Genomic DNA, 24,000 nt, shown 5'->3' with positions numbered 1-24,000 from the left:
TCATTTTTTGAAGAGAGAGAGAGAGAGAGAGAGAGATCCCTGCAAGCAGAAAGCTAGCATGTCAAGGAGAAATGTTCTAGCCAAAGTCACTTCTTGCTCTGCTGGTTGTCTACTTGCGGGGGCATTCTTTATGAAAGGGAACATTCAAAAGTGGTCCAGTCCATTCTTCCACCTCAGGACTCATAACAACTCATAGAATAATAGAATAGTAGAGTTGGAAGGGGCCTCTAAGGCCATCGAGTCCAACCCCCTGCTCAATGCAGGAATCCACCCCTAAAGCAGCCCTGACAGATGGTTGTCCAGCTGCCTCTTGAATGCCTCTAGTGTGGGAGAGCCCACAACCTCCCTAGCTAACTGGTTCCATTGTCATACTGCTCTAACAGTCAGGACGGTTTTCCTGATGTCCAGCCGGAATCTGGCTTCCTGTCACTTGAGCCCTGCACCGTATTTTTCAGTATGAAGTGTTGGTGATCTGGTCTAAGCTCCTTGACTCGCTCCTGTGTGAGGCAAGGCAAATGACTCTAGGATCTCTTTGCAGGAAAGAGTCTTTATGGAGGACTTTGCAGCGGCTTTTTTTTTTTTTTAATGGGAGGAAGTAGCCAAATCGTGTCCTGGTGCTGGTGCGACAGGCGTGTGTTCGATGAGACGCCCATGGAGACCTGTTCAGGTCCCTGGGCCGCCCAACTGCTAGCACTAAACGTGCGAACGAATCGCAGTGTTGCTATGAAATGCCATTTCGTATAATTCTGAATGCCTTTCCTTTGCTAGCATGGTTGACGGAGGAAGATACAAGGAAGGCACTGTATTGTCTTAAGCGGAACCTGTACGTATCTATGTTTTGCAAAAATGCATGGGTAAACTTTAATCGCCGTCCTTGTGGTTGGGATGCTACATTTTTTTTATGCCTGTATATATCCTGCACACTTCTCTCTATGCCTTGACGGAATATATGTGTGTATCGTCGACAATACCATTCAGGTAGCCATCTTTCTTTATGCGCAGCTATGCAACTCCAGAGGCTTTGCTTGTGACATCCACAGCTTTTTCCTCCTCCTCCTCCTCCTCTCTAACCCTGACTTTGCCAAAGAACTCTTTGCCTTACCACATGTCCGCAAAAGTTACTAGTCCTCAAGAAAAGAAAAGGCACCCACACGGACCGATGTTAATTGTGACATGTCGATGGCCTAGATTGGGGACGGGGGGGAGAAAATCTCTTCTCATTTTACAAGAGCTTCCTTTCCTACTTGCCCCACGTAACTGTGCGAGTAGATCGTTCGAAACCTGCCTTACTTCACACGTATTTCAACTTCGCTCGTGTACGTTGGAGCGCGGACACTACCCGACGGCGAACACGCCGCCCGGAACGGTTTCCCGATATCCAAAAGACATTTGATGTGCAATGCATGGATCTCCCTCGATTTTCTCTGCCTGCCTTTCGGCCTTTTTTTTTTTGGTCTTTGTATTTTAGCCACTGGTCTGTATCAAAGTACCTTGCCACATCTATTCGACGAATGTCTTTACACGCCGTTACGAAAAGCGACACCGTACGTGACATTCTGGACCTTTTTCCGGGGGAGGAACTGTCGAGAAACCGGAGCTGTTCTTTCTTCGAGGGAACGCTTGCGTGGTGTGCGGCCTGCTTGACCAAGCTGCTGCCATCTTGTTGAAAGACGTTCCGTTTAAAGAGGAGGTCCTCCATTAGGAAGAGATCAGCCATCATTTCTCCAAGCCTTAATAACTTAATCTGTTCAATTCTGGCAGGTCCAATCCGGACAGAACAATAGCAGGAAAGCTGAAAGGGAACTGCCTCGATTCTTTCTCACCTTCGCTGTTACCCCAACTTTTCCCCTGGGATATTATGCGCCCTGTGACTCAAAAACTGCATGTTTAATTAAGCCATCATGGGGGTCAAGAAATGCTTGGAATTGACTACAGGCCACATGGATTGTGATTTCACACACACACACACACACGGAGTTCCTCGACCTGAAAAAGCGGTGTTTTGGGGAACGCTTCGCTTTGTTCTTTGGCTTGTATGACAGGACTTTGTCCGTGAGACGCATGCGTAACGGGCAAGCCTGCCTCTTCTTTCTGACTTGAATGGTAACGACACTCAAAAGACCCAGTACCCTGCCTTCTCCGGCTGCTGAGAACCGAGGGCAGTGCTAGCTAGCGGTTTTAACGTTGATGATTATTGTCTCGTACGCCAGTTGTGTGTGCCTGTTATGCCGTATTCCTGAAATAAAATATTCTTTTGATTTGAGAGTGCCGGAGTTTTGCCCTCGCGTCTTCGGGGTCTTCTGCCCCGGGCCTCTGCCAAAGGTGAGCTGTTGTACATCATGAAGAAGATGGATTTGATTTGATTTATTACATTTATATACACACACACACACACACACACACACCATAGCTGAAGCTCTTTGGGCGGTTTACAAAAGTTAAAAACCGTGAACATTAAAAAGTATACAAAACTTAAAACCATCAAAAACATAAGCGGTATAAAAATGACGGTATCCATTTAAAAACAACAGTTCTGGGGTCCGTTAGAAAACAAACAAACTTAGCGTTGTTAAATGCCTGGGAAAAGAGAATAATAATAATAATAATTTTATTTGTTACCCGCCTCTCCCTCTGGATCAAGGCTGGGTACAACTCAAATAACACCATAAAATACATAAAACTAATTCAAACATTTAAAACCAGTGCATCATAAAAAGCAGTCTTGACCTAGCGCCGAAAAGATAACAATGTTGGCACTAGGCGAGCCTTATCGGGGAGATCATTCCCTAATTGGGGGGGCCACCACTGAAAAGGCCCTCGCCCTTGTTGCCATCCTCCAAGCTTCCCTCAGAGTAGGCACTCGGAGGAGGACCTTAGATGTTGAGCGCAGTGTAGGGGTAGGTTCATGTCGGAGCAACCGTAGTCTTGAAATAAATATTCTTTTGTTGTGAAGGTGCTGGAGTTTGCTGTGGGGTGTTCAGGGGCTCTACCCCAAGCCTCTATGACCCTTTCCTATTGACCACCGGTCAGCCGTTGTATGTCATGCAGAAGATGGAACGGATTTTATTTTATTGTATTTATTACATTTATATACCACCCCATAGCCAAAGTTCTCTGGGCGGTTTACAAAGATTAAAAAGATTGGGTTGAAAAGACAACATTAAAAATCAATATACAAAATTTAAAAACATTAAAAAAAAAGTTCACATTTAAAACAATTTTTAAACGCTCAGCCAGGCCAAAGCTATTGGAGTTAGTTAAAACTCACCATGTCCTGTTGAATGCCTGGGAGAAAAGGGAAGTCTTAACCTGGCGCCGAAAAGATAACAATGTTGGTGCCAGGCGGGCCTCATCGGGGAGATAGTTCCATAACTGGGGGGCCACCACAGAAAAGGCCTTCTCCCTTGTTGTTGTCCTTGTTGCCATTCTGTATTGCTCCACAGGACGGGACTAGAACCAAAAGGCTGAAACTACAGGGGATCAGATTTTGACTATAAACATTAGGAGAAACTTCTTAACAGTGAGAGCTGTTCAGCCATGGAGCTCTGGGAGTTGGTGGACTCTCCTTAAGGGGTGGCATTTAAGCAGAGGGTGGACGGCCATCTTGTCAAGGAGGCTGTAGTTGTATTCTGTGCTGCAGTTCCTGCATTGAGCAGGGGGTTGGACTAAATGATCTCTAAGTCCCTTCCAACTCTATGATACTAACTATGTTAAACATTTCCGGGATATTTACGGTGTGACCAGAAGAAACTGAGAAGACTTTAGGTGGAAGAAGACAGAAACCTGAAGAGGCAGAGGTGGTGAAATTGAGGAAAGTGTGGCATAATGGTTATCTCCTCAGCGCCATGAAGTTCACTGGGTGTTGTTGAGCCAGTTACTTAGTTCTCAGCTTACCTACCTCACAGGGTTGTTGTTAGGATAAAATGGCAGAGAGAACCATGTACACCATCTTGAATTCATTGGGGGAAAGCTGAGATATAAATGCACCAAATAAACAATAAAGGGTATAGGAGGACCTGTATGAATTTGGCAGGAAGAGGAGGAAGAAAGCAGATTAGATAGGGTGACCCTATGAAAAGGAGGACAGGGCTCCTGTATCTTTAACAGATGCATAGAAAAGGGAATTTCAGCAGGTGTCATTTGTGTGCATGCAGCACCTGGTGAAATTCCCTCTTCATCGCAACAGTTAAAGCTCCAAGAGCTATGCTGTGACCAGACTCAAAAGAGGGCAGGGCACCTGCAGCTTTAACTGTGGTGATGAAGAGGGAATTTCACCAGGTTCCCCATATATACAAATGACACCTGCTGAAATTTCCTTTTCAATACAACTGTTAAAGATACAGGAGCCCGGTCCTCCTTTTCAGCCTAGATTAGAGAAAGGTGCTGGTTGGAGCACCAAGACAACAAACAAACAGGCCCAATTAAACCTTCATTCCCCCAGATATTTGGCTTCACAATTCCCAGCATTCCTGACCATTGGCCATGCCGGCTGGGGCTGATGGGAGTTGAAGTCCAAAAACATCGGGAGGGTGCCAAGTTGGGAAAGTCTCAACTAGGCCCTGGGATTAAAAGTGTTAAGAGGCACAAAGCTGAAGGAAGACGATCAAGAAAACAGTGGGGTCTAGGAGGGAGAGACAGTGTGGTGCAGTGGTTAAAGCAGAGGTCCTCAATGTGTGTGGACCCCCAACTGTGCCTGCAAAAGTCTACATTTCCAGCCCCCCCTTCAAGAAATTATTTTTAATGTTAAAAAAACCCAAGAACAACTAAAAAAACATTAGGGCGCTGGGTTCTCCTTCCTGTTCCTGAACTTGCCACTGATCCGCTGTTCTGCGGGCAGGAAGAGAAAGACAATCACTTCCTGTATACAACCTAATCTTCTTCCATCTACATAGGTGTCCTCTGTATGCGTGCAGCACCTGGTGAAATTCCCTCTTCACAACAGTTAAAGCTGCAGGAGCCCTGCCCTCTTTGGTATCTGGACACTAGTATAGCTCCTGCAGCTTTAACTGTTGTGTTGAAGAGGGAATTTCAACAGGTGCTGCTGGCACACAAACGACACCTGCTGAAAGTCCCTTTTCAATACAACTGTTAAAGATACAGGAGCCCGGTCCTCCTTCCCATAGGGTCACCCTCTTTCTCTCCCCCTTTCCCTTGCTATTTCCCATCCCTCCCAGCCTCCAGCCTCACTTTTTCTCTCACTCCCACACCTCTTTTGACTTGCCAGCCCCCCCACAGCAGTTTCTCAAATTCCCAAATGTGCCCATGGATCCAGCAAGGTTGGGGATCCCTTCATTGATCTGGAACTCAGGATATCCGAGTTTAAATCCTTACTCAGCCATGAAGCTCACTCAGTGACTTTGGGCCAATCACTGCCTCTCTGAGCTTAACCTACCTCGCAGGGTTGCTGTGAGGACAAATTGGTGGTGAGGAGGATTGTGTACGTCATTCTGGGCTCCTTGGAGGAAAAAGTGGGAAGTAAATGCAGCAAATAAATGATAGGACAGGGAGATCATAGAATAGCAGAGTTGGAAGGGGCCTACAAGGCCATCGAGACCAACCCCCTGCTCAATGCAGGAATCCACCCTAAAGCATCCCTGACAGATGGCTGTCCAGCTGCCTCTTGAAGGCCTCTAGTGTGCCTCTTCCATAATGCTAGAACCCCAAAGGGTCATCCCATGAAGCTGATGGGTGGGAGATTCAGGACAGATAAAGGAAGTTCTTCACACAGTGCATAGAAACTATGGAACTCACTACCACAAGATGTAGTGGTGGCCACCCATTTGGATGGTTTTAAAAGGGGGGTTGGATAAATTCTTGGAGGCTATCAATGGCCATGAGTCATTATGTAGGGTGACCCTATGGAAAGGAGGACAGGGCTCCTTTGTATAGAAAGGGGAATGTCAGTAGGTGTCATTTGTAGGCATGCAGCACCTGGTAAAATCCCCTCTTCAGCACAACACTTAAAGCTGCAGGAGCCCTGCCTTCTTTTGCATCTGGTCACGCTAGTATAGCTCCTGCAGCTTTAACTGTTGTGATGAAGAGGGAATTTCACCAGATGCTGAATGCAAACAAACGACACCTGCTGAAATTCCCTTTTCTACACAACTGTTAAAGCTGCAGGAGCCCTGCCCTCTTTTGCATCTAGTCACTCTAGTATAGCTCCTGCAGCTTTAACTGTGGTGATGAAGAGGAAATTTCACCAGGTTCTCCATATATACAAATGACACCTGCTGAAATTCCCTTTTCTACACAACTGTTAAAGCTGCAGGAGCCCTGTCCTCCTTTTCATAGGGTAACGGCCATATGTTACCTCCAGTCTCAGAGGCTGTGTGCCTGTACCCCCCGAGTCGCTGGGGAACATGAGTGCTGTACTCCTGCCCTGCTCATGGGTTTCCACGTGGCCCCCAAGGTCCCGGCTCGCTTGCGCTGTTAATTCCGGAGAAGGCCTTGCAGGCAGGCCCTGGAAAGAAAAGAGTTAAAACCAATAAGTAGCCAGGCTTGCCAGAGAGGATTTGAGAAAGGGGGAATATAGAGAGTGGAAAGTCCCTTCCTGCTCTCCTCCACCCCCCTCCCACCTAAACTCTCTCTCCCCCCCCTCCCCTCCTCCTCCACCCCCGCCCGGGAGCATCTCCCATTTGAATTCCTGCTCTGGAATTGTTTGGGTGCATCTTGAAGAGGTCTTTGCTGCAGGGTTGTCAAGTGGAGGTGAGTTAAAAAAACAAAACGGGAGGGGGTTGTTGTTGGGGGGGCTGGGGAGGAGGGCTGGATCCTGTTAGTGGGGAGGGGGAGAAGGAATAGGAAAGGGGGGATAATTGAGAAGCAGGAAGAAATAGGGCAGCCCAGGTGAGAGAGAGAGAGAGAGAGAGAGAGAGGGGATGGCCATATGAAAAGGTGCTGCAACAACACTCTTGGTGTCTGGGGATGCTGGGAGTTGTAGTCCAACATGTCTGGAGGGAGCCAGGTTGGGCGAAGGCGTTTCGCTAGGGTGACCCTATGAAAAGGAGGACAGGGCTCCTGTATCTTTAACAGTTGCATGGAAAAGGGAATTTCAGCAGGTGTCATTTGCATATACGGAGAACCTGGGGAAATTCCCTCTTCATCACCACAGTTAAAGCTGTAGGAGCTATACTAGAGTGACCACATACAAAAGAGGGCAGGGCCCCTGCAGCTTTAACTGTTGTGATGAAGAGGGGATTTCACCAGGTGCTGCATGCATAGAAATGACACCTGCTGAAATTCCCTTTTCTATACCACTGTTAAAGATACAGGAGACCTGTCCTCCTTTTCATAGGGTCACCCTACCGTTCGCTAGATCAACACTAGTAGGGTGACCCTATGGAAAGGAGGACAGGGCTCCTGTATCTTTATCAGTTGCGTAGAAAAGGGAATTTCAGCAGGTGTTGTCGGTATGCCTGCAGCACCTGGTGAAGTTCCCTTTTCATCACAACTATTAAAAGTGCAGGAACCCTGCCCAGAGGAACCAGATACAAAAGACCGTGACACCACACTGGCTCTGATTGCTCCCGTTCTCTCCTGTTTAGGGGGACCATCTGGAAAGGAGGACTGGGCTCCTGTATCTTTTACCAGTTGTCTAGAAAGGGGAATTTCAGCAGGTGACGTTTGTATGTATGCAGCACCTAGTGAAATGCCCTCTTCATCACAACAGTGAAAGCTGCACGAGCCCTGCCCTCTTTTAAATCTGGTCACTCTGGTATAGCTCCTGCAACTTTAACTGTTGAGATGAAGAGGGAATTTCACCCGGTGCTGCAGGCATAGAAATGACACCTGTAGAAATTCCCTTTTCTACGCAACTATTAAAGATACAGGAGCCCTGTCCTCCTTTTCATATGGTCACTTTTCCCCATCTGGCACCTTCGAGATTATTGGACTACAACTCCAAGCAGCCAACACATCTGAAGGGCAGCAGGTTTATTTATTTATTGCATTTGTATACCGCCCAATAGCCGAAGCCTGTTCAGCTATTATTATAGCTGAATTATGAATTATAGCTGAACATATATTATGTTCAGCTACAATTATTAGATTGTAAGCCTATGCGGCAGGGTCTTGCTATTTACTGTGTAATCTGTACAGCACCATGTACATTGATGGTGCTATATAAATAAATAATAATAATAATAGCTATTGGGGCCTGTTACTATAGAAATCTATTTCCTTGCTGTGTTTACGTCAGTGCGATTTTTTTTTGCAAGCTACAGTCCCACTACATCAGGGTTAAGCAGCCGTCTGCTTGCCCTTCTAGGCGTTTTGGACTACAACCCCCATAAGCCCTGACCATTGGCCATGCTAGCTGGGGCTGATGGGAGTTGCAATCCAAAAGAATTGTCGTCATGTGTGGCTTTAACCATTTTTCTAACTCCCTTGGAATACTTGGAGTATACTTTGCATTTTTTTTCCTTGTTGGCACTGAAATTGCCATCATATTACAACCAACCGAGTGGAACGTTGGTGCCAGAAGAAAGGGATGTTTTGGGGAAAGTAGGGTTGTGTGGAGGAGAGGCATTTAGAATTAGATTAGATGTATTATTATTTTTATTCTGCTTTTCTGCCCAAGGAGACACAGAAGCTTGCAAAATTAGAAAAACCGGAGAACAATGAACAAGCAAGCAAACAAAACTCAGTTCTGAGAAGGGTTATGGAGATAAGGTTTTACTGTTTTAAATTACCTTGCCCCAGTTTGATGGCTTTTTAGCAAATAAGGGTGAAATCCTATCTGGAAGCCTGTCAGCCTCCAAAATTGAGCCTCCTATGCAGAGGGGGTGGGTGGTGGAGAGTGGAGGCTTCTCCCAGTCTGCATTATTGCTAGATGGGTGTTTTTGCAGTTTTTGCTGGACGGGTGTTTTTGCATTTTTGCTAGATGGGTGTTTTTGCAGTTTTGCTAGATGGGATTTCTTTCTTTCTTTATTACATTTTTATACCGCCCAATAGCTGAAACTATCTGGGCGGTTTTTTTTGCGTTTTTGCTAGATGGGTGCTTTTGCATTTTTGCCTGATGGGTATTTTTGAATTTTTTTGCTAGACAGGTCATTTTGCATTTTTGCTAGATGGGTGTTTTTGCCCATCTAGTTACGGATCTGCAGAGGGAGAGGGAATGAGGCTGGGGATACTTTGTATCCCCATTTCCCCAGTCCCCCTTCCTGTCCACAGAACCTCCCCCTTCCTCTTCTCTACGAGGTCACTTTTATGAACTCAGAGAGGCAGCTGGTGCGGTTCTTTCCGTGCCAGCTGCAGGGGGAAGGGGGAGGGTTGAGGAGCTTGGAACGCTGTCTCCGACCTTGGATCCAGGAATCTGAACTATCCTATGGGTTCCCCAGATGGCTGTCATAGGATTTCTCTCCCCGGTGGACTCTACCTTTCTACCAAGAAAAATGGCACTAAACCATGGCACATCATTTTTCAGAAACGGTTGATGTAAGCTGAAATTACCTCCTGGAGGAAGGAGAGTTCTCTCCCCACACCTCTGTCTCCGGTCCCAGGCTGAACTGGAGACCAAAGTGGGGGCGGAGCCAGAGATGAAAATGGAGGAGCAGGAGTCGGCGCGCCCCAAGTCAGAGACGGCGTCAGGGAGAGCAGGAGACCCCCCTTGCGTCTTTCAAGCAGGGACCCTCAAGCACAGTCCGAGGGGAATTATACTGCAACAGGTGAAACAGGAGCCAGAAGAGGGCCTGGCGTCGCAGCGCTGGGAAGCCCAGTGGCAGGAGTTCCTCAGGGCGGTGCAGTCTCCTCAGTCGGGGTGGGGAAGCCCCCCACTTCCAGAGCCCGCGCCATGGGGCGATGCGAAGGCCTCCGTGGCCCCCGCCGCCAGGGCCGCTGGCTCGGAGAGACAGCGCCGGAACTTCCGGGAGTTCCGCTACCAGGACGCCCCAGGCCCACGGGAGGCCTACAGCCGGCTCCGGGAGCTTTGCCATCGGTGGCTGAAGCCAGAGAGGCACGCCAAGGAGCAGATGCTGGAGCTGGTGATCCTGGAGCAGTTCCTGGCTGTCCTCCCCCCGGAAATCATGAGCTGGGTGAAGGTGCGCAGCCCGGAGACCTGTGCCCAGGCGGTGGCCCTGGCTGAGGATTTCCTGCAGAGACAGCGAGAGGCCGAGGGACCGGGAGAGCAGGTGAGAACCTCCTCTTAGCTTTCGGTTCAGGGTTTCTGGGGCCATTGGACAAGATACCCTCAATACCTCTGTAGTGGAAATGCTTATTATTATTATTAATATTAATATTAATATATCACCCCATAGCCAAAGCTCCGGAGAAGAGAAGATTGAGGGGAGACATGAGAGCACTCTTCAAATACTTAAAAGGTTGTCACAGAGAGGAGGGCCAGGATCTCTTCTCGATCCTCCCAGAGTGCAGGACACGGAATAACGGGCTCAAGTTAAAGGAAGCCAGATTCCAGCTGGACATCAGGAAAAACTTCCTGACTGTTAGAGCAGTGCGACGGTGGAATCAGTTGCCTGGTGAGGTTGTGGGCTCTCCCACACCGGAGGCCTTCAAGAGGCAGCTGGACAACCACCTGTCAGGGTTGCTTTAGGGTGGATTCCTGCATTGAGCAGGGGGTTGGACTCGATGGCCTTGTAGGCCCCTTCCAACTCTGCTATTCTATGATTCTCTCTGGGCAGTTTACAAAGATTAAAAAAGTGAACATTAAAAACAAATTTACAAAATTTAAAACCATAAAAAGCATAAAAACAGACAATATTCATTTAAAAAACAGCTATTCTGGGATCATTTAAGAAAAATAAATCAAATCTCTCTCTCTCTCTCTCAGGTGCATATCATACCACACTATTGTTTGAGCTAAGCCAAACAGTGAACTCTGGGCTGCGTGATGATGATGATGATTTACATTTATATACCTCCCCATAGCTCAGCCTTCCTCAACCTGGGGCACACCAGATGTGTTGGACTGCATCTCCCAGAATGCCCCAGCCACCTGGCTGGGGCATTCTGGGAGTTGTAGTCCAACACATCTGGAGCGCCCCAGGTTGAGGAAGGCTGTCTTAGAGTCTTTAGTGCTCTCTGTGTTTAGCGTACTTAAGGTCTGGTTGATGTATATTAATCAATACAGATAATAAAGCTCAAGAGTGATTGTGTGAGGGAAAGGAAAGCGTGTATGTGAATGAGTGAAAGGATTGGATGAAAGGTTTCAAAAAGGTTTTTAAATGTTTTATTTGAAACAAAGCTTGTGAACTTTTAAAAATAAATTTTAATTATTTTGTTCTTAATTACCACAAAAGTCCCACGTGTCTGTTTGGCATTTATCATCTGAAGTTTACACATTCAGCACCCACTCTGACAATCATTCACCTCAGCACATATAACTCACAGTGTTTTAGTTTATATATTGAAACCCTTCTCCATTTAACCCCTCTCTCCACATAGTTTGGAGGAAGGTGGTTTTTATCCCTTGCCTCAGGCGTATCAAGCGGTGGTGCTTGGCTTGAGCAGGGAGTAGCCGCGGCCAGGCTTGGTGTTCAGAGCCTGTGTCGTGGCAGCGGGGAATTCCCATAGGAGGGGGGCCACCACGCTGAAGGCTCTTCCCCTGGTGGACTCCAATCGGAGGATGGATCTATGTGGAACCACCAGGAGCAGGCACTCAGATGACCTCAGTGACCAGGCAAGTTGGTAGGGGAGAAGGCGCTCTCTCAGGTATCCTGGTCCCAAGTTGTTTAGGGCTTTGTGCACAAGTACAAGAACCTTCAACATGGCCCGGTAGCAAATAGGCAGCCAGTGCAGTTCCCTCAGCAGAGGAGTTACATGCTGGAAAGGGGCAGCTCCAGACAGCAGCCGAGGTGCACCATTCTGCACATTTTCCCCACTGCCTAGACTTCAATGCTCACTGCTTTTTTCTAGGGATCCGAAGGGCTTTTCCAGAACGGAGCTGCAGTCGAAGATGGGGCTGCGCTGGGAATCGTCCAGAAGCCGCTGCGTGGGGAGGTCAAGCAAGAGGGAGAGAGGGACGCCAGCTCCCCCAGTAAGGATGGCTGGTGCCTGAATCTATTTGTGGCTGTGTGGGGAAACTTAAGTAGAGCTGTGGTGGCTCAGAACTGCTTCTATTTGGGCAAAAGGCGGGATACAAATAATAATAATCATCATAATAATAATGGGGTGTGTTGTGGTTTAACTTCAGTTTTTTATATGATGTTTTGATATGGAGTTTTCTACACACTGCATTGTGAGGAGAAGGCATCCTGAAAGGCATCCTGAAAGGGTAGCATTCTTCAAATACTTGAAAGATTGTCACACAGAGGAGGGCCAGGATCTCTTCTCGATCCTCCCAGAGTGCAGGACACGGAATAACGGGCTCAAGTGACAGGAAGCCAGATTCCAGCTGGACATCAGGAAAAACTTCCTGACTATTAGAGCAGTACGACAATGGAACCAGTTACCTAGGGAGGTTGTGGGCTCTTCTCCCACACTAGAGGCCTTCAAGAGGCAGCTGGACAAGCATCTGTCGGGGATGCTTTAGGGTGGATTCCTGCATTGAGCAGGGGGATGGACTCGATGGCCTTGTAGGCCCCTTCCAACTCTGCGATTCTATGATTCTATGATTCTAGGTTATTTAAAAATTTCATTATCAATAATAGTAATAATAATAGTACTACTACTAGTAGTAACTGGAACCATAAGGTTTGAACATATAAGACCAATTCTGGCCCGCTTGCATTGGCTGCCTATATGTTTCCAAGCCCAATTCAAGGTGCTGGTTTTAACCTATAAAGCCCTACATGGCTTAGGACCGCAATACCTGACTGAACACCTCTCCCGACATAAACCTACCCGCTCACTGCACTCTACATCTAAGGTCCTCCTCCGGGTGTTTACTCCGAGGGAAACTTGGAGGATGGCAACCAGGGAGAGGGCCTTCTCTGTGGTGGCCCCCCAATTATGGAACAATCAATCTCCCCGACGAGGCTGCCTGGCGGCAAAGTTGTTATCTTTTCAGTGCCAGGTCAAGACTTTTCTCTTCTTCCGGGCATTTAACAGCATATGCTGAGTTTTTAACTGACCCGAGAATAGTTGTTTTAAATGGATATTGTTGTTTTTTATACTTTTGGTGGTTTAAAATTTTGTATATCTGTTTTTAATGTTCATTGTTTTTAACTTTTGTAGACTGCCCAGAGAGCTTCGGCTATGGGGTGGTAAATAAATAAATAAATAAATAAATAAGAAAGAAAGAAAGAAAGAAAGAAAGAAAGAAAGAAAGAAGATTGTTGTCCCTCAATTAGGGTTTGCAGGTCCTGGCCCCGGCACGTATATCCCAATCAAACACACAACGGGTCGAGAATCCAACTTAGCCGAGTTTTATTAGAACAATACTGCAGTATTGGGCACTCTAGCATCAAATCAAACCAGAGCACCCCGATCAAAAAAATACTCGAAACATTTATAGTGTCTTGATCAGAAAAAAAGTGCGTTCAATTTGTCATTGGTCAACGTCATTACATTTATAGCACCCTATTGGTCCATATAGTAGCATGTTAGGTTACAAGAGAAAGTGTTAGTGCATACAATCGTAAATCACCTGTTACATTTGTTGTCTCATTGGATAAAACCTTTCTCTTTGTCTCTAATGCTCTCATTATTAAGGAATGCATAGCAAGCAATGCGAGCGACCTTAAACTAGAAGTATGTGTGTGTGTGTGTGTGTGTGTGTGAGACTGTGTGCGTCTGTGTGTGACTGTTGCCTTTTACTTGGTACATCATATTCTTTCCCACGGACGCAAGCATACAATCTCAGGGCTGTATTTGACTCTTTTGGAAAGAGAAGGAAAAAAAATCTCTTTCTTTCCAACGACGTCAAGACGATGACTACGAAAAATAAGAAATAGAAAACGAATCCTGCGATGCCTATGCTAAACTTTTTGGGTCAGTGAGTATATTTGAGAGTGTTGTGGGCGCTCTCACAAAATGGCTACCCTGGTGCTGGAGGTGGGCCTGCCCATTCATAAAAAATGCTCCCCTATCTGGTCACAAAACACTCATTTCCCAGAAGGCCAACTGGGGAGACTTGGAGTAACTTGCACGTAAACCCAAATGCAACGTCTGCGTCGAAAGTAGATATACTGAGAGTCCTTACGGTTGCAAAGAGACTTATACTTCAGACATGGAAAGTGAAGCACCCACCTATCATTCAATAATCTGAAGAGATCTTACTGCCTTTGCCATATTTGAATATATATCCTACACTCGTCAGTTTTGTTGGGATGCTTACTTAGGTATGTGGACTGCTTACATCAGCCTTCCTCAACCTGGGGTGCTCCAGATGTGTTGGACTACAACTCCCAGAATGCCCCAGCCTGGGGCATTCTGGGAGATGCAGTCCAACACATCTGGAGCGCCCCAGGTTGAGGAAGGCTGGCTTATATGAATGTACATTTTTTGAACTATAAGTGATTGAATCATTTTTATTTTTTCTTTCCTTTTTGCTAGTGTTGCAACCAGTTACTGTGAATGAATATGCTTCTCTCTCTCTCTCTCTCTCTTTTTGGCTCTGTTCATTTTATTGTTGTTCTTTCCCTTTCTTTGCTTTGCTTTTTTGTTTCTGTTATAATTGCAAATTAAAACCGGGGGAGGGGGGAAGCCACTCAGTTGATCCCAAATAAAGGTGAACGCAAGATAAACATAAACCCATCCTTCGGTCGCCTCAGGGAGAAAATTATTAAGTTAGTTCTTATTCTATTTCTGCTGCCAAGGATGGGGAAAAGGTTCATGGGATTTTCTGCCTCATGTACCAGAATAACTTGGCTGGTTTTGAACTGTGTACCTTGATTTTGGAGGTGGCGGCGGCGGGCACCATTTGCTGCTCTGCCTCAGGCAGCAAAATATCTTGGTCCAGCCTTGAATCCGCTACAGCCTTGGAAGAAAAATGCAGTCACAACCATTTTTCTACCCTGTCTGTTTCCGCAGCTGTCAATTTCTTGACATCTGTTTCTCCTGTGAAGCCTCATCAGTCTTATCTCTCGATTCCAGGCGCTGGTGAATGTCAGGGTGAGGATGAGGAGAAGCTACCAGGGGGTTCGGAGGAAGGCACTGAACACCAGGCCCCTGAAGAAAATGAGGGCAATCTGGACAGGCCGAAGAGGCAAGAGGGAAATGAAAGGGAAGAATGGAAGACTAAGTCCGTTGCTTACAAAGGCGGTCCTTTCCACGAAAACACTGGACAGCAGAGAGTCCTCAACAGGAAAAGGAGGAATAAATGCCTGGTGTGTGGGAAAGTGTTCAGAGATGAAGCGTACCTAAATAAGCATCAGAGAACCCACACAGGGGAGAAACCCTACGAATGCTCAGACTGTGGAAAGAGCTTCCGTTGGAGCTCAGACCTTCATAGACACCAGAGAACCCACACGGGAGAAAAACCGTATAAATGCTTGGACTGCGGGAAGAGTTTTCGTCGGAGCTCAAACCTTCACAGGCACCGCAGAACCCACACCGGGGAGAAATCGTATGAATGCTCGGACTGTGGGAAAACGTTCCGCTGCAGCTCAAGCCTGATCAGCCATAGGCGAACCCACACTGGAGAGAAACCCTACGAATGTTCGGACTGTGGGAAAAGCTTTCGGCTGAGCTCAAACCTTATTAGCCACAAGAGAACCCACACCGGAGAGAAACCCTATGAATGCCCAGACTGTGAGAAATGCTTCCGTCGAAGCTCGCACCTTAATACCCACAAGAGAATCCACACCGGACAGAAACCATATACGTGCTCGGATTGCTCCAAAACCTTTTCTGATCGATCCAACCTCCTTAGCCACTTGAGAATCCACACTGGACAGAAGCCGTATACGTGTTCGGACTGTACCAAAACCTTTTCTAATAAATCCAACCTCCTCAGTCACCAGAGAATCCACTCGGGAGAGAAGCCGTACGAATGCTTAGACTGTGGGAAAAGCTTCAGCGTGTGCCAGTATCTGACAAGGCATCAGAGGAGGCACACCACAGAAAAACTGTACGAGTGTGCGGACTGTGGGAAAAGGTTCAGTCAGAGCCAGTACCTTATTCGGCATCAAAAACATTCCCACAGGAGAAAAAGTACGTGAATGGTACTTCCTATCAGAGTGTGCACCTTAAGAGCTATGAAATGACTCGTACAATATGGAAACTATATAAATCAGGGGTGTGGAATTTCAGGCCGAGGGGCCGGCCATTCCCTGGCCATTCCTCCTTTCTCTCAACCGTAAACTGTTTGATAGTTTCCTGGCTTTTTCATGTTTTTTTCCCCATTCTGAAAGATCAAAATGCCTCTCCTAAGGTTTCATTACTGGCGGTAAGAGCTTTTAAGCTATAAAATGCTGGCATTGGGATGTGTGCGCTTTTTGGGCTCCACCCCTGGAATGCAGACCCCAAGAGATTATCTGAAATTTTATTTTATTTATTTATTTATTTATTTATTTATTACATTTTTATACCGCCCAATAGCCGAAGCTCTCTGGGCGGTTCACAAAAATTAAAATCATCATAAAACAACCAACAAGTTAAAAATACAAATACAAAATACAATATAAAAAGCACAACCAGGATAAAACCACGCAGCAAAATTGATATAAGGTTAAAATACAGAGTTAAAACAGTATAATTTAAATTTAAGTTAAAATTAAGTGTTAAAATACTGAGTGAATAAAAAGGTCTTCAGCTGGCGACGAAAGGAGTACAGTGTAGGCGCCAGGCGGACCTCTCTGGGGAGCTCATTCCACAACCGGGGTGCCACAGCGGAGAAAGCCCTGTGAATAGGAATGCAGACCTCGGGCTCAAAGAAGTTCTGCACCCTGATATGAATGCTTGAATTGTCCGGTGCGATTGATATGAGCACAAATCTTAATAGATGTCAAAGAATCTACATGAGATTGGAAAATCTATAAATTACTGTATCCAAAATGATTGGTGCCTGAGGACAATTTGTTGGTTTATTCCTTTGTTTTTCTTTCACATGGCTACAGTTACCCTACCAGGGAATCCAGAGCCTTCAATTTCTCTGGCCTTCTCTGCCTGTAAGGTATAGTCAGCCAGAGGGAGGCAAAGGCTGTAATCCTACGTTCACTTACCTAGAGAAGAGACATGAGAGCACTCTTCAAATACTTCAAATGTTGTCACACACAGGAGGGCCAGGATCTCTTCTCGATCCTCCCAGAGTGCAGGACACAGAATAACGGGCTCAAGTTACAGGAAGTCAGTTTTCGGCTGGACATCAGGAAAAACTTCCTGACTGTTAGAGCAGCACGGCAGTGGAAGCAATGCCCTAGGGAGGTTGTGGGCTCTCCCACACTAGAGGCCTTCAAGAGGCAGCTGGACAGCCATCAGTCGAAGATGTTTTAAGGTGGATTCCTGCATTGAGCAGGGGGTTGGACTTGATGGCCTTAGAGGCCCCTTCCAACTCTATGATTCTATGTGGGTTTTCTGGGAAATGTTTTATTGGAATTTTTCCTATGCAAATTTAGACAATTTTCTGATGCCAGAAGTTGGGGAGATGCTTTGGCCTACAATTCCCATCGGTTCTAGCTAGCATAGCCAATAGTGCAGGATGATGGGAGTTGTAGGCCAAGACATCTGAAGGGTCACCACTCCTGGCATAAAGCTGCACCAAAAAGGACGTGAGAACTGAAAGGTGGATCAGCTAAGACTGGTGGTCTGCACACTCCGTTCAGGTGGTCTGTGAAAAGGTTGTGAAACAGTCAAGAATGGCTTGCTGCAAACCAGGTGACTTCCAGATGTGTCGGACTACACTTCCAACATGCCTGAGCCAGCCTAGGAGTTGTAGTCCAAACATCTAGAGGGCACCAGGTTGGGGAAGGAATCTCTCTTTTGGCTCTACACATCCTTTCCCCCCGGATGACTGACATCGATGCTGTTTTGACCCGGCCCTTGGCCTACGGCCCATGATTTCCATAAGGTGGTACTGGCGCGTTCTACTAATTTTTCCCTAAACACCGACCAATTAAAGGGGTCCTTCTCAGTGGCCTGACCCAGGGGCCATGATTTCATCATACAGCACTGTTTTGCTCATGCCTGGCATCAAAGGGAGAAAAAATGTTATTAAAATATGAATTGTGTGTGTGCTTTGATTTGTAGAACAAGGAAACATTTACTAAGTAGTCTGCCAAAAATCTTTGAGAACTGCTGCACTAGTAGGGTGACCATATGGAAAGGGGGACCGGGCTCCTGTATCTTTAACAGTTCTATTGAAAGGGGATTTTCAGGCGGTGTCATTTGAAGGCATGCAGCAGCTGGTGAAATTCCCTCTTCATCACCACAGTCAAAGCTGCAGGAGCCCTGCCTTCTTTTGTATCTGGTCATGCTAGGCAGGGCTCCTGCAGCTTGTAGACAAATTACACCTGCTGAAATTCCCTTTTACTACAACTGTTTAAGAGTCTGGAGCCCTGTCCTCCTTTCCATATGGTCACCCTACGCACTAGAGCTTCATCCAGATTGGTGCACAGGTTGCGAAAAGGAGATCTGCTGCCCCAGCCTCCCTAAACAAAGGCTGATACACGTCAGTGATAGGGTGACCCTATGGAAAGGAGGACCGGGCTCCTGTATCTTTAACAGTTGTCTCGAAAAGGAAATTTCAGCAGGTGTCATTTGTATGCATGCAGCACTGTTAAAGCTGCAGGAGCCCTGCCCTCTTGACCAGATACAAAAGAGGGCAGGGCTCCTGCAGCTTTGACTGTTGTGATGAAGAGGGAATTTCACCAGGTGCTCCATGCATCCAAATGACACCGGCTGAAATTCCTTTTTCTATGCAACTGCTGAAGATACAGGAGCCCTGTAGTGCTGCAGAAGCTCGCACATGTGGGGCCAAATTTGGCCCAGCCGGGGTCCTGATCCAGCCCGTTAAGATTCTCCACCTGGGCACCCTATGCCCCAGCTACAGAACATTTGCTCTTTCCCCAGCTTTGGAAAACCATCTAAAAATTTGAAACGCCTCTCCCAAGGTTTAGTATTCTTGGCAGTAAGAGCTTTAATCTAAAACATGTGGGCATTTTGGGCCTACCTCTTTTTGCCTTTTGCACCGCCCCTTCCCCAGGTTCTCAGAAATGGAATCCAGCTGTTAGTCCAAAAGACTTTCTGCAGGAATTCCTGCCACAGAGTAAACAAACCCGTGTGTTCTTGATTCATCTTACTGTGTACCACCATTCTCCCTGATTTAAAATAATCTTCCTCGTTCAGACCCATTGTTGTGTGGTTTAAAGGGCTGGAGGAATGAAATAAATGCACTTTTCAGAAGGTGTTCGTCTGCTAGCCCTGTGAATCATAGAATCATAGAATAGCAAAGTTGGAAGGGGCCTACAAGGCCATGGAGTCCAACCTCCTGCTCAATGCAGGAATCCACCCAAAAGCATCCCTGACAGATGGTTGTCCAGCTGCCTCTTGAAGGCCTCTAGTGTGGGAGAGCCCACAACCTCACCAGGCAACTGATTCCATTGTCGTACTGCTCTAACAGTCAGGAAGTTTTTCCTGATGTCCAGACGGAATCTGGCTTCCTTTAACTTGAGCCCGTTATTCCGTGTCCTGCACTCTGGGAGGATTGAGAAGAGATCCTGGCCCTCCTCTGTGTGACAACCTTTTAAGTATTTGAAGAGTGCTATCATGTCTCCCCTCAATCTTACCTTCTCCAGGCTAAACATGCCCAGTTCTTTCAGTCTCTCTTCATAGGGCTTTGTTTCCAGACCCCTGATCATCCTGGTTGCCCTCCTCTGAACACGCTCCAGCTTGTCTGCGTCCTTCTTGAATTGTGGAGCCCAGAACTGGTCGCAATACTCTAGATGAGACCTAACCAGGGCCGAATAGAGAGGAACCAGGACCTCACGCGATTTGGAAGCTATACTTCTATTAATGCAGCCCAAAATAGCATTTGCCTTTCTTGCAGCCATATCGCACTGTTGGCTCATATTCAGCTTGTAATCTACAACAATTCCAAGATCCTTCTCGTTTGTAGTATTGCTGAGCCAAGTGTCCCCCATCTTGTAACTGTGCATTTGGTTTCTATTTCCTAAATGTAGAACTTGGCATTTATCCCTATTAAAATTCATCCTGTTGTTTTCAGCCCAGCACTCCAGCCTATCAAGATCACTTTGAAGTTTGTTTCTGTCTTCCAGGGTATTAGCTATCCCACCCAATTTTGTGTCATCTGCAAATTTGATCAGCGTTCCCTCCACCTCCTCGTCCAAGTCATTAATAAAAATGTTGAAGAGCACTGGGCCCAGGACTGAGCCCTGCGGTACCCCACTCGTTGCCTCTCCCCAGCTTGAGAAGACCATGGGGTCCCCTGTGTCCCTGTCCCTTTTACGTTTGGTTTCATTTCTATTTAGATTGTACATTGTGGGTTGTTGATTGTTCATAAACCAGGCCTGGAACCTTTTCAGCCGAGGTGTGGGATGAAAAATGCTTTATTTATTTATTTAATTTATTTCCCGCCTTTTTTCCTGCAAGGAACCCAAGGCGGCATACGTAAACCTCCTCCTCTCCATGTTATCCTCACAACAACCCTGTGAGGTAGGCTGGGCTGAGAGTCTGTGACCGGCCCAAAGTCACCCAGTGGGTTTCCATGGCCGAGTGGGGATTAGAACTTCGGATCCCCTGACTCGCAGTCCAACACTTAAGCCATTACACCACACTGGCCCTCTTTTTATTATTTCATCCTTGTCCAGGTTACATTTCATGGCAGCTGCAGTCAGATTCTGCTCAGGCTCATTTCAGTTAGCTTTTGATATAAATTAAGGGGACTGGGAGAAACATTTGTATCTATGGTACAACCACTCTTGGGATGCTGTGTACCGTTCTGATCACTGCAACACCCAACCTCTGGAAAACCCTCCCTCGTGCGGTTCGGGAGGTGGAAAATGTAATAACTTTTAAACGCCTCCCAAAAACATATCTTTTAAATCAAGCCTTCCCTGGACTGTAGTTTAGGGAACTGGTGGGCTCTTCTCCCACACTAGAGGCCTTCAAGAGGCAGCTGGACAACCATCTGTCAGGGATGCTTTAGGGTGGATTCCTGCATTGAGCAGGGGGTTGGACTCGATGGCCTTGTAGGCCCCTTCCAACTCTGCTATTCTATGATTTTATGGATGAGGTGGACCCTTGGTGTGCTCCAGCATGGCTCTTCTTATGTTACGTATGAATCAGGAAGAAAACGTTAGATTTGAACTCTAGACCACGAGGGCTGAATTGTTTGCCAGGGCCATGTTGCAGAATCTGTTTTCAATTTCACAATTCAGTTGTGTCAGATAAAATGGTTTGGATCCAGATTTAAGCACTCGTGGCGGTGGGCCCTTCCGCACACACACCCTCCTGCCCATGGCAGACCCTCCAGTCCCCTGAAAAATGCTACACAGCGCCCGGAGCCCGTGCGGAATGGGACAGGCTGGTGGAAGAGGGTGAGGGGCACTCCAAAAATCAGATGGAGGGATCTTCCGCGAGGGGAGCGCTTCCTCCCTCAGAAGGCATAGATCCTGAATCCAACCTGATATGAAGAAACAAAGACAAAAATACATCTGAACATGTGCAGAGTGCCTTCTCTTCACTATAGAGGCAGCCTGTCGCAAAGCTTTCCCAGGCCAGAACCCAATAGCATAGAAGGTGCTGCTATGGCAAAAAAATACATTAGCAGCCTTCTCATCTACCCTCCTCCTCCGCCCTTTCTCTGCTAATGTCTAATAATCAAAACCACATGAAATGACATCATTGCACTCTATGTTCCTCTGCCCACGTGACTGGCTGCCACTAGTGGGGTGGGTGGGAAACCTCTTGGCATGACAACACAATGCACTCCTAGATCTTACCAGTGAGAAGGCAAGAATGAGATCACCAGCAGCCCTCCCAGCTGTTTTACAGCTTATCCAACTCTAGTCATAAAATAGCCCCGAGCTCCATTACCTCGAATTTTATAATGGCCAGGATGGGACAAAGCAGAGTCAGAGAAAGGAAGAACTTTGCAAAATGCACATACAAAGCCACGGGTTTGGGGATAGGCTCCAAAGAGCCTGCAAAACAGGGAGAAAATGTTTGCCCATTCAGAGTGACGGTAGAAAGCATTGCCTTCACTCTGACTTGGCTTTGTGATGCCGTCGCTAGGCGATGTGACATCTGCTCACTGCCAATATTATATAACAAAAGTGTTGTCTTAAACCAAAATCAATCCATAAAACAAAAAGAGGTTTAAGGAAACTGATATGGAACTATGTTCAAAATTCAAATAGAGCTATACATACTAGAATAAAATAATTTGTCCATAAAAATATTTAATCATTTCACAAGTACATACAATTAAAATATAAACTAAATAGTCCACAAACATGAAGTGTACAATTAACCCAAACGCATTTCGACCCACATGGTGTTCATCAGTGGGAAATTTTAAAAAAACATTCTAGCCCCAAATACAAGAAATTTAAATTAACCCAGTAATTCCATTAGGACCTAGCATTGGCTCCTGTAAATCTTCTCTGTATTTTCCTTTTGAGGATGCAACAGAAAAAACGGAGGACTTAACGTTCCCTCCTATCTCTAAGATACATAACTTCCAAAATGTCGCTGAAGTAGGGTGACCATATGAAAAGGAGGACAGGGCTCCTGTATCTTTAACTACTCAGAAGTGGGGATGTCAAAAAATCTGCAATGAATTCAAATGCATTGGATAGGGTGACCATGTGGAAAGGAGGACTGGGCTCCTGGATCCTTAAGAGTTGCATAGAAAAGGGAATTTCAGCAGGTGTCATTTGTAGGCATGCCGCACCTGGTGAAATGTCCTCTTCATCGCATCAGCTAAAGCTGGAGGAGCTATACTGCAGCTATACTGTGACCAGATTTAAAAGAGGGCAGGGCACCTGGAGCTTTAACTATTGTGATGAAGAGGGAATTTCAGCAGGTTCTCCATATATACAAATGACACCTGCTGAAATTCCTATTTCTATGCAACTCTTAAGGATCCAGGAGCCCTGTCCTCCTTTTCATAGGGTCACCCTAAGCTGAAGCATAGATTGAATCCTTGGTTAATGCAGGCACGCAAAGAGGCCTCTAAAAGCATCTGCACAGTAGGCATACAGAGAAAATTTACAGGAGCCAATGTTCGGTCCTAATGGAATTACTGAGTTTAATTTACAGTGGTGGCCAAAATTGTGGACACTTTTTGAAATGTTCATGTTTCTGCAGTTTTGCATGCTTATAGAAAATGTTCTGTTTTGTGAAATTCAAATGTTTATATATCAATGGAAAGACCTGATTCACATAATGCAACCGCCCTGCTTCTTTTCCTGGATGTCCAATCAACTCTTTTCTTTGATGCCCTTGCTCTATTTATGATGTACGTACGTACGCTTTTAATTAGAGAAATACTTCAAATATTCACACAATCTCCAATTGCGCTTCAGTTACGGAACAAACAGCAAAATTGACTTTCCCCAACTTGAAACATGATGTAGCGCAGCTACTGCCATGTGATTGGTCCCCAGAACAAGGACTGTGATTGGCCAGTAGGGTTTGCAACTCCAATCCGCTTCTTCACTCGATCACATCTGTGTTTGTTTTTAGACTAAAGTAAGCATAACTTTTTATGCAGATATTTGCATTGTTTTTTGTATTGAATTCAGCATTAAATTCTATTTCAATTGATATATAAACATTTGAATTTCGTAAAACGGAACATTTTCTATAAGCATACAAAGTTGCAAAACCTGAACATTTCAAAAACTGTCCACAATTTGGGCCACCACTGTAAATTTCTTGTACTTCTGGTCAGAACATTTTTTAAAAAAAATCCACTGATGAAGTCCATGGAGGTCAAAACGCATTTGGGTTAATTGTATGCTTCATGTTTGTGAACTATTTAGCTTGCATTTTAATTGTATGTCTTTGTGAAATGATTAAATATCTTTTTATGGACAAATTAGCTCCATTTGAATTTTGAACGTGGTTCCATTAGGGTGACCATATGAAAAAGAGGACAGGGCTCTCCTGTATCTTTAAGAGTTGTATAGAAAAGGGAATTTCAGC

General features: G+C 46.0%; 2 protein-coding genes across 2 annotated transcripts in view; both read left to right on the top strand.

Annotated features, from left to right (window-relative positions):
• The window catches only part of LOC134395661 (uncharacterized), a 141,646-nt gene that overhangs the window by 10,359 nt on the left and 107,287 nt on the right, over positions 1–24,000 (top strand). The gene's annotated exons all lie outside the window — the stretch shown is intronic.
• On the top strand, positions 1,512–16,172 carry LOC134396973 (zinc finger protein 586-like). The gene is made up of 4 exons (XM_063123588.1): positions 1,512–1,544; positions 9,498–10,124; positions 11,866–11,986; positions 14,986–16,172. The coding sequence occupies exons 1-4, from the start codon at positions 1,512–1,514 to the stop codon at positions 16,050–16,052; spliced, it is 1,848 nt and encodes a 615-aa protein (XP_062979658.1). The 3' UTR covers positions 16,053–16,172.

The sequence above is a fragment of the Elgaria multicarinata genome, chromosome 3 (assembly GCF_023053635.1).
Source record: "Elgaria multicarinata webbii isolate HBS135686 ecotype San Diego chromosome 3, rElgMul1.1.pri, whole genome shotgun sequence".
In the NCBI taxonomy this organism is placed as follows: domain Eukaryota; kingdom Metazoa; phylum Chordata; class Lepidosauria; order Squamata; family Anguidae; genus Elgaria; species Elgaria multicarinata.
This window is presented reverse-complemented; position numbering and strand designations above follow the sequence as displayed.

Coding starts and splice junctions, on each gene's coding strand:
- LOC134396973 (XM_063123588.1), top strand. CDS start 1,512: ATGTCTTTACACGCCGTTACGAAAAGCGACACC. Junction 1,545..9,497: donor CCGTTACGAAAAGCGACACC/GTACGTGACATT, acceptor CTCCGGTCCCAG/GCTGAACTGGAGACCAAAGT. Junction 10,125..11,865: donor CCGAGGGACCGGGAGAGCAG/GTGAGAACCTCC, acceptor GCTTTTTTCTAG/GGATCCGAAGGGCTTTTCCA.